This window comes from Ischnura elegans, chromosome 1 (assembly GCF_921293095.1).
Source record: "Ischnura elegans chromosome 1, ioIscEleg1.1, whole genome shotgun sequence".
Classification (NCBI taxonomy): Eukaryota; Metazoa; Arthropoda; class Insecta; order Odonata; family Coenagrionidae; genus Ischnura; species Ischnura elegans.
The window spans coordinates 20,495,592-20,514,166 of record NC_060246.1 but is presented as its reverse complement, the minus strand read 5'-3'; the positions used below and the strand labels follow the sequence as shown (position 1 = coordinate 20,514,166).

Genomic DNA, 18,575 nt, shown 5'->3' with positions numbered 1-18,575 from the left:
TACTTCCACAGCCACAACGCGGGTCGTTAATTGGAACGCCCGTCTCATCCAGGTCGAGGTGGTTTATACTGAGCATGGGACAACGTTGCGTATGGAGCGGATACTTCGCCCGCTCGCAGGCTTTTATAACAGAGCTACCGACGCAAAGGCCGGCCGCAGACATAGAAGACTACTTAGTTTCATGACGACTCTGTCATTCACGGTCAGTTCCTCTTGCGGTCGGCGGCCATCTTGGCGTCGAGGGACTCGTGCGCTGCCCGCAGCGCCGCGTGGTGGTAGGCTCTGCACTCGTCGCAGCAGAGGTGCAGGTGCTGCGGTCTCAGTGGGGGCGGCGGTGGGGCGAAGAGGTCCCCGAAGAGGGTGCCAGGGGGCAGGGGAGGCCGCGGGGGCGGAGGTGGCGCAGCGAACGGGTCGAGGAGGAGGGGCGGATGGGGGAAAGGGTGGGGGTGGTAGGGGAAGGGGAGGCGGGGAGGGGCGGGGGGCGAGGGGGTGGTGGAGGGGGGCGTCGCCGATACGGGCGTGAAGGCCGACATCTGGTGGCGCCGGTGGCCGAGCAGCAGGAGCGGGGGCGGAGGCGTGGAAGAGCCGCGCCTCGACGCACCACCCGCGCCGCAGCAGTCGGGAGCGGGGTGCGGCGATGACGGCGACGACGAGGATGAGGAGGTGGAGCAGCGCGTGGACGAAGACGAGGAGTGCGGACGCCGCGGGTGCAGGGGTGCGGCGTCATCCGCCTCTCGGTCTACGGAGGGAGCAGAAGTAATAATGGGGTGAGGGCGGGTTGCGGTCATGGGCGCGGCTAATTAAATGGTCTAGAGCACAAAAACCTCTTCTTCTAAGTTGTAAAAGAGTGGCCTCTCCACCACGGGAGGCCACTATGAAATCGGTGCTAAGTATGACTCAAACATTGACACACATTGCATGTCACACGGAAAAAATATCATTGTAATTCGCACAAATACCCACTCGCTGGTTCAGAATTCGCCGCTAAAGTGAGTTCTGCTGTCATTATATTGACTAAAGAACTTTGCAGCGATATCATAGGGAATTTATCTACAACATGTTTTTTTATCCGAGTAGGTGCAACCATATTTTAATTCCTTATAACTAAATCATTTTTATTTATGAATTTATTTATTCATCACGTGGCATTCTATTTGATTTTATTTGTTAACGTGTTAATCTTAAGTTTTGAGTTACTATTGTTATAGGGTAGGGATAAAATGAAAAAAAAACTGTTAGACTCTAAATGAGAGAGAGAGAAGTCAAAAGAGAATTGTACGATAAAATATGGGAGTATGGTAAATAAATATTTATTGCTGAAAAATGAGAAAAAAGGGCAGAGGGATACTATGTGAACCGCTTCGGCACGATAACATTCCGGATGACTTCGTGGATCAGCAACCAGAAAAATGAGGAACTAAATGAATCAGTCAATAGCTGTGAGTACATATGAACGAATTGAGCGGGATCGGGAGTCGATGACTCATATCGGTGAATATCCCGGAGCATAGACAGCATTTTCTATTTCTCCACTGTGGAAATATTATCCTTATGGCTATACATACTATTATCTATAGAAAACGGGTTGCATGGGTTCAGGATACGTCCTTCCTATGTACAATCCCGATTTCTGCCATTTTAATTTCTCTTTGTAATTATTCGGGCTTTGCTATAAATAAAAATTGATTATTCCATGACGATATTTTTTTAACGAATAAATGCGCTTTTTTGAAATTCCTGAACTAGATTTTTTGGTACGTGAAAATCCTAAAATCCAAAAAAACTACACTAGAGGAAAGCATAAAAAATGTGCAATTCCTTAAATTAGTCTCTTCGAGTCTTATTTAATCCTGAATTAAATCAGATTTTAATGCAAAATAATAATTTTATCAATATTTCACTCTCGCAGCTAGAAAAGATGTCGTTTACGACGGGGTTTTCCATAGATGATGCCATCTTCGGCTGGTATTCACCCTGTTCTAAAAACAACGGTACAACGCGGCTCAACATCTGTGATTCATGTCTCCGATTTCTGTGATACGGCGTATAAAATACGAATAAAATTTACCAGAAGAGTTCGGACATGTTTTATCTGACATTAATGTGTAGGTCCATACTAAGGGTAAAATTTTTCCGATCTAATCGAGAGACATCACTCATAAATTTCGATCTAATTTCAAGCATGGTAATCTCAAGTGCTCTTAATTGAGAATCCTGACGTCTACCGTCTTCCACCACGAAAAATTTCGATGTTATACCTTTTACAATAAAGCTTGATTGCTGGAGAAGTGCACTCTATTTGTCAATAGCTCTTCCATGATTTGAATGAACCGCGAATGCACACTTTTTACGTGTTATCCTTGAGAAAGCTATCGAAAGCCCTTCGTGGAGACGTCATGTGCATGGCGGAGTTAGTATTTCGGTGATGAACAACTTTATTCGGCATATTAAAATTTTGAAAGTCGATCAACGTAGCCAGCAATCCAGCCCCTGACCCACTGGCAGTCCCGCTAGCTTATCACGCTACCTATGTTGAAGTTGGCTACGGCTATCACTAACCGAAAGTGCGACGGTTGAAATTAAATTATCCTAAAGAAAAATTAAATTTGAACTCTAAGCTCGATTAATCTATTTAATTTTTTCATTCACCAGTTGCCATATATGGTAATTTGAGTTATTTCCTTGGATTTCAAAGCGTCATAGAAACAAATTCAGCAACCACCAGGAATGGTTAAAACATGGATTAACTCATAGGCGTTTTTACTAATGCATACAAATGAGTATTTCAGCGGAAATAGAAATTTTACATGTAGTCCGTAAGAATCATTAAAAAAGGAGCGAAATTCAAGAGGTCATTCTAAAGATGACTCGATGCGCGCAATTTATTTGGGGAGGGAGTATCAACATTCCATTGCCTAGACGTTTTTTTGGAATTTATAACTGATACTCGAAGAAATACAATCCAAGAACGCAAGTCCTCGTTTTGAAAGCTAATATTTGATGCAATACGATTCGCTGTGAAGCTTTTTAAGCACTGCTTTACCATATTATTACGCAAATGCAACGAACTGTGAAACTGCATCTCGCGGAAGAGTGGACTCAAATTCCTCAGAGAGTATGAGAGTCCAAGGTTCTTAGACGGTTGCAACGCTCCGGGGCAGGGACCCAGTAATTCAACTGATACGTCCACGCACCCGGGTAGGGGATTGGAGTGGGAAGGAAAAAGGATGGACGCCGCGCCGCGATAGGAGTCCTACGACGCCTCCGGGGTAGGGATAGGGATGGAAGGGCGGGATAAGGTAATACCCGCGCCTCTATGAGAGCGACCGGGATCCACTACTAGCGAAACAATACTTTAATGTGCCAACGATTTTGGAAGGTTTTACTATAATTAAGAAAAATGTAATGATCTGCGAAGCTGAGGATTAGTCTCGCGGAAGAGTGGACTTTGAGTACCGGCAGCTAAATTTAAAGCCCTACTGAAAAATCCAGCCATTTTGACTAAATTCGTACATTTTCTAAAATAATTGGCATTAAAAATATATTTATATCGATGTGTATTTCAATAAAAATAAACTTCGCTCTTTTTTATGAATAAGTTGAAAAACATTTATTGCTAATTTTTAAATATATAATTTAACAATGAAAACCTACTGTTTTTGAAAAATAAAAAAGTTGTAGCATATGATGTACCACCATAACATGCATAATAATTTTTTATTGCGCTCAATTTGAACTATTTAAAGCATGAAATCATAAAAAAGCATTTTTCCAAGCAAAGCATTATAAAGCCTGGATGACAAAAAGGGTCACTGCGCCCTCAACGAACGGTTCATTGACCCAAAGAATTTTCACACGAAGTGGGCTAAGATATGGGTGCCGGTAGCTACAGAGGAATTTTCGTCCTCAAGACACAAAGTGAATTCTTTTTCCATCGAGCAGTTGATTTTTGAAATAACAGAACCACTAAGCAGTAAACTGGAAAAGTACCACGGGTGAAATATTACGGCTTCACGCATACAAAGCCAATTAAATAGAAAGACGTATTATTACGTCCATGGCAATCTTCAGAAAGATTAACAGGACGTAATATTACGTCCATGGGACGCAAAGTGTTAATATTCTTAGCTGAAACAAAGATATTTTTCATCATGTTTATACCCAAGTTGCTGGCCCGATTTTCCCGGGAACTCGCAGAGCCAACTGCTGCAGCCGACGCACCCGCCGCTGCCGGAACGGCTATTGCACCCGCACCCGCCGCGCTTTCGACGAAATGCTGGATAGCCTACGGAAAGAGAGTGGAAAGCGGTTCATAGGTGACGCCATATGATCACACCTTTAAATGGAAAAGAGGCCTTCCGAGTCTAAACCATCACTCATTCAATTTATATATTTACACTCAATGTATCATTTACCTATGCTTGTGCACCAAAAATATCATATTAAATACAATATAAATATATCATGCACTTGCTTACCCGTATTAAATTTTATTTGTAAAAAAAGATTTTTGTATACCATTAAGATATAGACGGTGATTTAAATTCAAAAATTGCAGAACCACGGCACACCAATTGCAAACACGAATGCAGCAATAACAAAATTGAATGACATATCCGATGACTTTACTAATTGCTGAACTGATAATCAATTTAAAATTACAATTTATTCGTATCCATTTGAAAAATAAGATGGGCTTTTGTGTATTTTACATAACTAAATAATTTTAAAAATAATTATAATTTTTAAGCTGTGTTTTAAATATTTTATTAACTGTTGACGTGAGGGTAGAACCCACACCGGACGAAGCCACAAGCGTTCGAAATCGCACATTCAGAGAAGGGGGCCAGTTGCTTCCCTGGGACTTTTTGATAGTACGAAGCGCATTCAGAAAGTAAGTTCCCTGTTAAAAAAAAGAAAAAGAAACTTTTAATATTAAACATTGCTTTGTAAACATTGCTCAAATAAACATTACTCTTGTATTTTCTTTTTTTAACAGCGTTAAATTCACTATTTGAAAGCGACTCGCTCTGTCAAAAATGAAGGCTAGAAATCAGTGTATGAATGATTAAATGCATTTTCTACAAGGTGCTGCATAATTACAACGCACTTTTCCAAGTTTCCTGCTACGAGAGTTTCGCCGGCGTCGTAGTAGCTTTCTTCTGGTCGATGTGGAATAGGAAAAGCCGACTGTGACGCCGGCAATAATCCCGTCACAGGAAACACAGAGAAACGCGGCTATTTATTCTTGGACGATCTGGAGCCCGAGCCTCTAAGGCAATCTCTCGGATAGTTCGTGGTTGGTTCTCGGAGAGACGTCATAATTTCGGAATGAAATATCCACTAAGGTCTATCCGAATTTTCCGTCACGGAAATTCGTCCGAGAGCGGCCGAAATGACGGATGGTCTCGGGATAGCTATGACTTTCCGGTACTCGGAATCGGAAAGTGATGCGCCAGCTGATAAGTTATGGAATATTTTTGCAGCGAAAGTGGTGTTGTAGAACCTTGGTAAGAAGTTGCGAGTGATTTGCAATACTGGCACGGTATGAGTGCTAAAAATTACGGGAAATGTATGATTATGTACGGAGTTAGGAATTAAATTAAGTTACAGACGAAACCTGTTGAAAATGTTAACGCCTTTAAAGACATTAACGCTTTTCAACAATGCAGTAAATTAATTAAACGTAGCATAAAAGCGCTTCTGAGTGATGGAAACGGAATCGGAGTCGGAAACGGAAAGTTCGATTCCGAAATCTCGGAAACGAGGAATCGTAGTTACTGGATAGGGCTCCTGAAGCGAAAATCTCCTCAAGTGTTGAACTGAATTTTTGAACATTGCATTGTCATTAAAGTAAGCAAGTGTGCAAAATTTCAATCCGATCTGACAATGGGCAATGGGTCAAAAATTAATTAAAAGTTTCCATCGATGAAACAGATGTATAAACAAAGCAAGTTAAAAAAAATTGTGTAATAAATTAATTTGAAATAAATAAATGGGAGTCTGTCTTGTTTGGAGGACCCGGACTAGGTTCAACTGCGGCCGTACGCATGACGACCAACATTCCATTGTTTTAAATTCGTTGCATTGTCCATATACACATGCGTCGAGCGTAACAGCTGACTACTATATATATATATATATATATATCAGTCAATTCCGATGCGTAAACCAGGCTTTGGGAGAATAAGAATTGGAAGCAGATAGATAAGACAGGTGGATACCTTGAGGAGGTCGTCTCCGCATCGCTGGAGCACCAGCTCGAGTACGGATCGCTTCTTGGCCGGAAACACTTTGGAGAGCACCTCGAGAGACGAGAGCCTCTCCGCAGACAAGCGACGATCGCCACCCGCTTCCGGCCCCCCTCCCACCGCAGCCGACGCCGCCGCCCCCTCCTCCTCTGCCCCCGGAGTCGGGTCACCACCTGCAACAGCACAGAGAAAGGATAGGGATTAGGAGAGCGCTCGTACGGGTGATTAGTTTGAGACCGAGGGATCAATAAAGCCCCATATTCACAATTCACTTGGCCTAGCACAATTTCGCATATATTAGCGAGTACTGATGAACTAATGCAAGGTCAAGTATCGTGTGATTCATAGCCATTATGCTGCAGATCCTTCAATACGCTCACTCTCATTATTGGTGCGATTCTATCCTCATTCTTCCTCAACAGAACACACCAGCAAAAATCGTTAAAATAACAATTTTTCTCTTTACAAATTTTGCATAGGGATTATAATAGGGTAGTTTCCTTCATCAAAGAAAACGATAGGCATTGATTGCGATCCGTTGCCCACCATTAGTGTATTCATAATATACAAATTATTTGGTTTTTGAAATACCGGTTTAGACGAATGGCAAGGGTCAAATTTTATCCTCATTTGAAAAAGGCCAGATTGGCGCCCATGCGATTCCGCTCCGCGTGACGTCACAGGGACCTAGTTTCTACACGAGAGGATAGGAGTTATACATCGTCTGAGGTTACCAATGCATGCATGAGGCACAGAGCTCAGGGAAACATGTCTTAATAATCACCTATTAAAACTGGCTAAGGTCGGAAAGTTTTCTTCGCTTGATAAGGTATTAATAAACCTTTTTTAAGCCATGCGCTACCAGACAGGAAGGTACTCAGCTATCCGCTAGCATCCTGCGTCCTATCAGCGCTCAGAGCCTCGATCAAGGTCACTTCACAAGGAGAGAGGGGGAACCAGAAATGCGGCGCACGGACTTTCCTACTTACGCGTCGCGTTTTTGCGCGCTTGAAATTTTTCACTTTTCATTTAATCGCGAAAAATAGATATCGTCATTTAAAAATCTAAAAGCGCGAAATACGTACTCCAGGAGTAATAATCTTTCGATTTAGGCAATAAAAAAATAATAGGAAACCACCCTATTAAGGTCATAGGTGTGCAATCAAGATTTTTGGAGTCTCTATTAATTTTTTAATGAGTTCTTTTTTATATATTTTTTTAATTTTATGGCGGAGTTATCTTGTCCTTATCAACTTTTCTGTTCTGTTCTGCTATCCATGGTGAATATGAAACAAACCCAAACAAATCTTGAGCAGATCGAAGTTAGCCATACGGTTCTGGCAAGGACGTTTTCCAGAATTCTCAGCTTGAACCTGGAAATCCTGGTATCGCTAGCATCCTTGGACTTACGCAAAAGTAATTATCGAATCTCGCGGCTAAGCTTTCGAGAGCGTCCATCAGGTTGCAGATGGTAGGTCGAACTCTAGATAGACGGGTTAGCTGCAATGTAAGCGAGTTCACTCACCGAAATAGCACTCGAGGACAAGAAGTAACAACGTTCTTAAGGCCTGTTTACACGATACATTAGCACGTACGAGTTAATATCTGTTTGCATGATTGATTTTTGTGGACCGGAACGAAACATGTACGAATGCATGAACCAAATTAGAACAGGTTCTATTTTCTGTGCATGCATTTGCACAAGTTGGGTGGTTACACGGTGCATTTTGGTGTTCATTCTCCCATTCATACCTTTAGACACTAACCCGTACGTGTCAATGTATCGTGTAAACAGGCCTTTAGATTGGTCTATCCAGGGGTAAGGTAGGAAATTTTAATGATACAACACCTGTGATGAATCCGTGACTTGGCGACGGAATGACGCCAACAATTATGCTCCCAAGCAAAAGGAGTTGGATGCAGCCCTTCTTATTGGGAGTGAAGGTGGAAACCACAGTGACACTCGAATGGAATGTAAGACCACATCGTACCAATGGTAGGCTAAATACTTGAAGGTGGAAATGAGAAGAATGAACCTCGGTGTATTGGGAATTAGAGAAATTAAATGGCCCTGTAGAAGGAGACTTTTGGAGAGGAAGCTACACCATAAAACCCAATGGAACGATAAGCGGTATTTCTCTGGTGGGAATAGTGCTTAGAACCGGAATGCAAGATGAAAGCTTTCTGAGGTAAAATGAAAGGATAATCACGGATTAGCTCGTGAACAAACAGGAATGTAAGGAGGTGGAACACGTTTACATGTGAACGACAGGCGATGAGAGATAGAAGACTTATACGGGGGTATAGTGGGAGTCATCAAACAGGTAAGAGAAGAAGCGAGTATTAGTATTTAATGGGATTAAAATCCTGCCGTCGCAGAATGTCAAGGCCAAAGAATAACCTGAAAATATGGATTAGGTCAACGAAATAAAGGAGGAGAAAGATTATCCTGTTCGGAATACAATCAAGTGGTTGCGGAAAATTATATAAAAAACATAACCGAGGAAGATATATTGTAAAATGCCTGGAGGCATGAGAATATTTCAAAAGACTTTATCATGGAGGAAAATATATAGAGACAAGGTGAAAGACTGCATTAACCCGGGGCAGATATTGATAGCGAGCATGATTCAGTTAAGTGAAAAAGTCATCCTCAATCAAGAAGATGAAGAGAACTGTACGATCGTGTCGCATGTAGAAAAATTGAAGGCTCAACGTCAGCTATCATTTCAAGGAGCAGTAGGGAGTAAAACAAAAGTGAATGTTACTGAGAAACAAATTGAAGACAGCAGGAAATACATTGAGAGTGGACTATAGGAGGATCCAAAGAAAGTACTTGGAAGAAAAAAAGCTGTCGAGAAATATTCATGGATCACGGATGAAATTTTGGAACTCATTGAAGAAAGAGGGTAGAACAAGAATGTATAAAAGTAAGAGAGACAGCTTAACTACGAGAAAAGTAAGGAAAAATTTAAGTCACAAAACGAGGAAATATAGGGAAATGTGTATGGAGATTATATCTGCGAGAATGCGCAAAACAACTTTTCCTGTGGAAAAGTTGAAGTTTTCTAAAGATTAGTGACCAACCACCTCAAGGAGCTGAGCGCATGATCCAATGTCATTAAGGGCAAGAACGGAGAATTCCTGATTTAAAAATGAACATAATTTAAATAGGTGGAAAAATCCTAGAAGAATTACACAACAGAAATAATCTTGTTTCGAAAATAACTCTGTGAAAGAGTCATTTCGTTGTTTTAGATACGTGACTGGTTTTCGATTAAGTTTTCGCATCTATATTAGAAATTAACCTCACTTTTAATCTATGCGACAAATTTTTAAGCTGCCAATGCCTTCCTTTTGCCTCATAAGTTGGACAAAATTTTCATTTAAATAAGTTTAAAGGATATATTTCCCAATATACTGTGAATGCAGGAAATTTTAATTATACAGAGTATATATACAGTTACGACAGGTTAAAACTGTGATCAAACAATTAGTGACATTTTTCACCAAAAGGTAAACTTACGCATAAAGGAAAAACTGTTACTTATATCTTGCATTGTGGAGTGCTGAATCAGTGGACATTTTTCGCTCAATGCTTTAACAATTGTCATATGTATTCATCGCATCTATATCTTACAACTTTTCCTCCATGTCCTTTAAACATAGGTTATAAATAATCACTCATCATGTTCATATTAACTGTGCCAAAATATTTTAAAATTAATTACGATGGCTATATAAAACACGCAATTGGATGGTTATGATGCATCAAAGCACCTGAACCTTTCCAAGAGTTGCTGAACAAATTTGGTGGAATTTTGTACTCGTGTGTATCCAAGAAAGCTTTTGACAATATTTTTTAATTCCATACCAGTACCTAAGCATTATTTTGAAGTTATGTCATTATTCGTAATTAATGTTCATTTTTATCGACTTGCTGAATTTGTGGATCATCAAACACCACTGCTTTTTTCTTTATAAATTTACAGGCTGGGGAACGCCAAAATAAAGTACCTGAAACAGTCACATTCAGTTGGCAAAGCTTTGAGAAATTGTTTAATGAAACCAGGTTTTATATTTTGAGGTGGAAATCTAAATTTCTTTCTGTCGACAAGGGGCTGATGTAGTATATTTGGATTACAGGGTTTCAGTCCAGGTCTTCGACAGTACCCATTGTTTCTCACGACCTCTGTTGTCTCACATGCACTAAAAAGGAGGCAAGGTATCCATCTCACGTTATGAGTGCCCGCTTTGCTGGCCAAGGGGGAAGCAACCATGCTAAGGTCAACAGACATTGGTGCATGTGACATTGCAAAAAATGAACGACTCTATTCAAGACTTCATATTCTCCACCCAAGCAAACTGAATGGCTTACTGGGACTGAACCGAATTTATATCTACAGAGGAAGAGGGCAAAATTCAAGCTACGCTTTGAGAGTTGATGAAAAATAGCCATTTAGTTGCGATACAGGATGAAATTACCACCTGTTAAATAAAAACTGCTATCATTGTACAAAGGCAAGAAGTTGCAATTCACGTCAGAATCTGACCTATTCCTCCATTATTTAGCAACACTTCATAATATCTGCCAATAACTAACGACGACGATTTTGACTTTCAGCATTACTCTAACAGAATATATAGCTGATTTAATAAAATTCATGATTCATGATGCGTGCGAATTGACGACAAAATATCAGTGCAAGCAGCATGCATAAAACCTAAAACCCCTACAAATTACTACTGCTACGTCCCTGCGTCTCTATGCAAAAAGCTTTCCCGTTGCCAAAAAAAAGGCAATTTAAATGCTGGGCAAAAAAAGTAACAACATCATACGCAGTTGTTTCAACCTATTGAAAATCCTAGTTTTCCCCTCCCTTTTCGCTTAAAGCAAGGGTCTTTAACCCGCAGCTCCCGGGCCGAATGCGGCCCCTGGAGGTCTGTGGGTTGCAACTAAAAAAATAAAACCAAATACCGACACACTCGACAAAAATCGCATTGATTGATTGAAATGTTTAACTAATAAAGACCACTGCACTTTGAAATTACACATTTTTTATTTTATCGATGTGGTGGTAAAGTGACGTTGAGTATCGTGGCCCTCAGGATGATGTAAAATCGATTTTTAGCCCTTGCATTAAAAAAGGTCGAAGACCCCTGTCTTGAAGTGTACTTTTTGAAAAATTGCATTGACAAACGAATCAAATTATTCTCGGCTTGTCATTATTTCTGGATCCACTCTGCTAGCAGATAAGGGGAAGGAGGAAAGATCCACAGGACTGAGGAGTGTAGCGCGAATCAAGCAAGGTGCGGCGCGGCTGGTGGCAGTGTCGCCGTGACATTACCTTGCTCTCCTGTCCCCCCATTAAGACAGCAGGAAGGCGGGTGGCGTGCGGCGGGTGCTTTTGAGGCAGCATTTCGGCATAAAGAAATCAAGATACGACAAAACGGTTAATGCTTTTGTCCAAATGTCTCTAAGCTATCATGTACATGTTGAAAAACGGTTTTTTTCGGTTCGAAAAACTCATTGAGGCCTTTAGGCACCTCAAGCACGGCTATCCATCGTTGCACGAACCTGAGGATTTTTTAATAATTTTTTTCTCACCCATTCGCACATTTTGAGACCATGAATTCTTAAATCAAATCATTTTTTAATACATGAGCGCCGGCCTAATGGTGCATGCTTGATGAGAGCTAAACCCTATCATCTAATTTCACGTGCCACTGTGGTATCACCTGCATGTAGCAGAATACATATGTATGGGGACGTGGGCATGTGGGAGGATGAACTCACCCCCTGCCAAACACCCTAGAGATAGCTCACTTCAGCGGATCATGTACAATGGGTGACAAAAGTTTCCCAAGAAACGAAGTGGTGCCACAAATACTTTCGTTGAAAATTTACCTTATTTTCGCATTGCACGAGCTGACGACAGAAATGTATATGTGATACTATCTTTACTTTTACGTAATTAGCGTACATAACCTAGTTGATCGACTCTCAAAAACTCAAATAGGATCCGTCAATTTGTTTCCGACCAAAATGGGCTCTTTTGCTGTCTATTGAACACTTCACAACGGTTTTTCCATTTGGTTTTCGATAAATTTGTTTGCTTAGCAGGTTAACTGGGAAACAAGAGTCATTTGTTCATTTTCACTCCGTAACAGAGTTGAACAGAACTAGGAGAGTGTGCGTTTTTATCAACAGTGGTTGGCGACGAATAATGCGTATTACATGAAAATTTTATTTTATAACTATCTCCTTCTATATTCCCTGGGCGGATGGAACGACTAACATTATTCAACATTGCGGTGCTCGATTTTCGATCTTCATGAGCGTGGAATAGGGTAGTTTCCTTCATCAAAGAAAACGAAAGGCATTGATTGCTATTCGTTATCCACTATTAGTGTATTCATAATATACAAATTATTTGGTTTTAGAAATACCGGTTTAGGCGAATGGCAAGGGTCAATTTTATCCTCATTTGAAAAAGGCCAGATTGGCGCCCATGCGATGCCAGTCCACGTGACGTCACAGGGACCTAGTTTCTACACGAAAAGGATAGGAGTGTTATATCGTCGGAGGTTACCAATGTATGCATGAGGCACAGAGCTCAGGGAAACATCTCTTAATAATCACCTATTAAAACTGGCTAAGGTCGGAAAGTTTTCTTCGTTTGATTAGGTATTAATAATCCTTATTTAAGCCAAGCGCTACCAGCTAGCATGGTACTCAGCTACCTGCTAGCATCCTGCGTCGTATCAGCGCTCAGCCTCGCCCCAAGGTCACCTCACTTGCGGCAGCAGGAAGCAGAACGACGTCACGCGGAGTTTTTCTCGGCATTCATACTTACCCGTCGCGTTTTCGCGCGCTTGAAAATTTTCACTTTTCATTTAATCGCGAAAAATAGATATCTTCATATAAAAATCTACAAGCGTGAAATACGTACTCCAGGAGTAATAATCTTTCGATTTAGGCAATAAAAAAATAATAGGAAACCACCCTATTGGAGTAACATATAGCAACAGCGGAAGTCAAACAGTGTATGTGATTTTTTTGGAAGCTTTTTCCACCCAAAGTATGCATTGTACACCAACGGATGTAATGTCATATGTGCATCCACTCATCGTTAATGTAAAGTACATTTTACGTATGCGGATGTAATGTCACCTGGGCTCCCGGCTCGTGCGTCCCCGGACAATGGCTGTCCCTCCGCACCCTGTTCGTCTCGGCCGCCGCAGTGTGGGTTGCTGGGTTGTGTGGAGGCGGGTGGGGCGAAGATGGGCCCCGGGGGCAGGAATCCGAACTGCTGCCCCGTGGCCATCGCCCTCAGACCAAGGGCGATCGCGTCCTCCGCCGCCTGCTGCCTCTTCAGCGCCACCTGCACGACAAATACCATAACTAATCAGCCATCATGAGCAGGAACAGTGAACATGCGTAGGTATCGTCGATAAAGCCTGAATCACACGAGCATATTTCATGAAAAAGTTCACTGATCATTTGAGATATGCTTTTCAATGACTGGAAAAATGATTGCTTGGGCCATAATTTTCTATATTCCACGGCCATTTGATTCGTTCTTGACGTTTCCTTTGCTCATCATCATAAAGTTCAATGGCGATGCCACAATATACGATTGAGCCAGAGTCCTTTGGATGGCCATTTTCAACTCTACTCCCTCACCAATAGTCATTATGTGGCAATCGAAAGGACTATGTACTGAGCTAATATGCTGATGGGTCGCCTCCGTTTGTCACGTACGTGTTCAGCGATGGAAAACGTGACGACAACAAATGATGGAAATAGCTGATTATGTAATCCCTACCATAGCTGCCATGCCAGAAAAAGATAATGTCCGGGATTCATTAATTGAGCTGCCACTGCCGCCTTTCCTGAAAAAATGGCCTGTGAAATAGTAAGCACATAATAGGTTCTGGAAAGATAACGCCGAGATTAACACAACCACAATTATAAAAATCGTAGCTAGGAACGTGAGGAACAATAATCTAGAACCAAGTAACTAGGACGCTAATCAGACGCCCAACCAAAGTCCCGAATGCCTCATTACTGCAGTGCTGATGATCATCCTCGCAATGTGCGGGATAGCGGATTCGAGAATAATGGGAGAGGTAAAGATGAGGATCGAAGGGGAAAAGCGAGCGCATGGCAGTCAGAACAGCTCGCCAATATTGCGCTTAAAAGCAGTGGAATTCCGATGATTCGACTAAAAAAGGAACATGAAGCATTTAGCCGACTCTTCCCTATGCTCATCTCCCCAAATCCGTCAAAGAAAAGGAAAAACACACGGATGAGAATCGCAGATGTAACGTTGAACGCATACAACCATGTTTCAACAAAATTTATTTCTGTTGAAATTGATGGTTTGAGGTGAACCTTTGTGAAAGTGATTCATTATGAAAAATGAAAAAGAAGAAACTTTGTGCTTTCACATGAATATTCATTCACACATTTACACGACCATGGTTTCAACGATAGACGTCTTCATCAGGTGAACTCTACAGAGGTCCATCACATCATTTTATACCAGGCTTAAAGGCTGTACGTGCGAATATATATGCATGTGAAAGCTCAAAGTTTCTTCTTTTTCATTTTTTATTCCTGTTAATTACTACCACGGAAGTATTTTCCAAATTAGTGGCTTTCCATCTCATTTCTCCTCCACCACCCCACCATTACATAAAGTACATCAAAATTAAATAACTTGCAGTGAGACGGTATATAGAGGGCATTCCAATTTAATGAAACAATATGGTAGTTTCCTTCATCAAAGAAAACGAAATGAAGTGACTGCGATTCCTTACCTATCATTAGTGTATTCATAATATACAAATTATTTGGTTTTAGAAATCCCAGTTTAGACGAATGGCAACAGTCAATTTAACCTCATTTGAAAAATGCCAGATTGGCGCCCATGCGATTCCACTCCACGTGACGTCACAGGGACCTAGTTTCTATACGAGTAGATAGGAGTTTTACATTGTCTGAGATTACCAATGCATGCATGCGGCACAGAGCTCAGGGAAACGTCTCTTAATAATCACACATTAAAAATACTTAAGTTCCTAAAGTTTCTTCGTTTGATTTGGTATAAATAATCCTTATTTAAGCCAAGCGCTACCTGCTAGCAGGGTACTCAGCTACCTGCCAGCAGCCTGCGTCGTATCAGCGCTCAAGCCTCGCCCCAAGGTCACCTCACACGCCGACAGCTGGAACCAGAAATACGTCACACGGACTTTTCCCATTATTCCTAATTAGCCGTCGCGTTTTCGCGCGCTTGAAATTTTTCACTTTTCGTTTAATCGCGAAAAATAGATATCGTCATTCGAAAATCTAAGAGCGTGAAATGCGCACTCCAGGAGTAATAATCTTTCGAATTAGGCAATAAAAAATAATAGGAAACTATCCTATTAAACAAATTTCAAAGTAGACAATGAAAATCGTCCACAAGAGCATCCAATGCATTCTTTCCGCCCTCGAAACGATTTTAGAAAGTAGATTGAGTAAAAGAACCCACCGATTTAATATTTTCACCCACGAGAATTTGTTTTAAAAAACTACGAATCTTCCAAAATAATAGACATCCATTAGGCATTTCCGTAATCTTTCTTTGGACTGCAATCCACAACTCCAACTCCACCCGCAGCGTCGGAAGTGAGATATAGACATATAGTGACGTATGCTAATAAATTTCCGGGAATGTTGGCAATTTGAGGAAAAATAGAATGGGAATTGATGAGGAACGATCTAGGAATTATGGGGAATAATTCGGGTGAATTCTTTTGGGTTCCCAATCGGGATAGGGTCTGCAAGTTCGATGCCGATGGTTCATCGGGAAAGTGTAACTGTATTCGGAGAGACATGATGAAACAGCTAAATGAAGTGAGTTCAATTAAAAATTTTTGGTCTGTACCCCCTTCTCAATGTAAAGGTTACGAGCTAAGCATTTATACACACGGCGTGTAAATTAGGCAAAATATAACCCCGGAATTCTATAGAGGGCCCAATTTCAATAAGAATTGTAGTATGCGGTTTATCTTCATAAATAAATTATTTTCGAGATATTAACGATAAAGAGCTTAGTATATTTAAGGATAAAAACAACATTTGAAACTTTTTCATAAATTACCCAAAAACTCAGGGTTTTATCAAAAAAGCATAGAAAACAAAAATGTAGCTTATTAAAAAACATGGAGAACATTTTTTTGAGAAGTGATCAACGTGGGACAAAAAACGAATTATGCTTTTGTGATGGGCAACTATCCACTGAATTTCAAGTCAGTTGGTTCACTTTCAAAAAATTCGGAGGAGACTAGAAGCCTTCTCCCACGCAACATTCCAGTTCATTTCTTTCGCTTCCCGGGAAAGTGGACGATATGATTAAAGCGCTGGCGAGCAGTCGCCGCCCCGGGAGAGGATTCACATTCGATCAGCGGCAAATAAACCAGTGAACCAACGATTTTAGTTCGAGGGAGTTTTTTTCGGAACTCATTCGTTTGAAGCGAGAGAGAGCGCCGACTACATAGAAGCCAAAAAGAACGCCAAAGAAAATGCTGACGCAACCGCAGAATGAATCACGAATAATATTGTGTTTTATACGTAAAGAAACAAGTCTACGCTCGCAATTTCTCGCTAACAGCTTTCTCCTTTGTACGAAGCATATTCATAAAGTAAGGGCCGTTTGGACACAGGAAAAAATATACTCATATGAAACACATTTTTTTTGGCACTTTTAGTTGGCCACAAACCTACTCCACCAGTGGCGCAGCGAGGGAGGGGGGGTTTGGGGGATAACCCCCCCAGAGTTCAGAGAAATTTTTTAGTTTAATCCATTTTGTAATCCAGTATCTCGCTGCTGATGGAAGGGTCTCGGGTTCGAATTCCGGGTTAAGCATTAGGACGCCCCAAATAAAAAAAAACCTCGAAGTCAGAAGTGGTCCAGGGGATTAAATTGGCCCCCTACTCTGAATTTGTGATCTACACATGCCTGCGCCTTAGCTCGAGGAGAACTCTACCCTCACCTTTGCAAACCAACTTTCGGGTTGCATCGCTGAGTGAATGAGTGAGCTGAAGTCTTAAATGAGTGATTCGTCACAAAAGGGACAAAATATGATTTGCTGAGAGGGAGGCTTGCGTCCTCCTCAGATTTCAATGATCATATTTATTCCTCTTGGTATATCCAGCCTACAGCAACACCTTCGCAGTGCAGGTAGCACAGTGCTGGAAAGCAATAAATTCCTACTTTAATCAGATATGCTTCCGGAAGTACATTCTAAAACAAATTAATCGATAAGGGTGAATAATAAAAGCGATTTTTCCCTTCTCTGGTAAAACCTGTTTCAAAATGAATAATAGTAAATATGGTAATTTGAAATATCATGAAATGTCAAGTAACCCTGAGGTGGGAGCTGTTATGGTAGAGGCATGTGATGAGGAATGTATACATTCGTTTCTCCGGGCAACCCACCACTATTGGAATGAATACTATCGTTAATAGAATTTTTGCTGAAATGTTGTCTCCATTATTTCGATATAGGGGAACCCGGGGTGGAACGGAGTAAATGATTATTTTTAATTGCGAAAAAACGTGCTGCGCAAGCGGAAAAAACTATATCTAGTTTATATTGGTGTTACTTAAATTTAAGCAACACTAATCTGGACTAGTTATAGATATTTCCGCTTTTTTCGCACTTAAAAATCACTTACCCCGTTCCGCCCCGGGTTCCCCTATATGTGGATAATTATAATAATATATGATTTCCATATCTGTTTCTTTAATTTTTGTTTTTTGTTGTTAGTCATTTTTGCATTACTTCTTGAACTGAAGATGTAAAGCACGGCAGAGTTTACTATGCATTGTATTTTTTGGAACTTAGAGTGAGTTGGACTCGGTATTTTTAAAGCCGTTATTTATTCATTCATATTGTTCTATTTATCGAATATTTAACATTATAATCACCTGAATACTCACTCCCCTCCCACCAAACTGTCATTTGATCTGAACAATCACCTTCTGTTAATGAAGTCTTCTCGGGAGATCAACCGGGTCAAGATGGACAAATCTGCCAACGTTTCAATGGCCTTCTCTGCCATCGTCTTCAGGGCGAATGATGGACATGGTTATTGCCGGGCATTTGGGGCGGTCAATTCGTCTTTGATTGGTCAGTTTTAGGTTGTCTTCCTCCTCTCAGCTTGCTCATTCTTTTGATCATGGGATTCCATGTTTTGCTGAGGTTGAAACCCGCGTTTCTATTCATTTTATTATTTTCGATTCTTGTTTCAATGGCTTCATTCAAGATCTT

At 41.0% G+C, this 18,575-nt stretch overlaps 1 protein-coding gene across 1 annotated transcript in view; it reads right to left on the bottom strand.

The window, feature by feature from the left end:
• Nucleotides 1-203: 203 nt before the first annotated feature.
• LOC124160106 (doublesex- and mab-3-related transcription factor dmd-4) overlaps nucleotides 204-18,575 on the bottom strand; it is a 30,708-nt gene continuing 12,336 nt past the window's right edge. The window contains exons 2-5 of the mRNA XM_046535855.1: nucleotides 13,426-13,636; nucleotides 6,225-6,424; nucleotides 4,162-4,285; nucleotides 204-739 (exon numbers count right to left, since the gene is read on the bottom strand). Coding sequence (XP_046391811.1) covers nucleotides 204-739; nucleotides 4,162-4,285; nucleotides 6,225-6,424; nucleotides 13,426-13,636 — 1,071 coding nt within the window. The remainder of the gene's footprint in view (nucleotides 740-4,161; nucleotides 4,286-6,224; nucleotides 6,425-13,425; nucleotides 13,637-18,575) is intronic.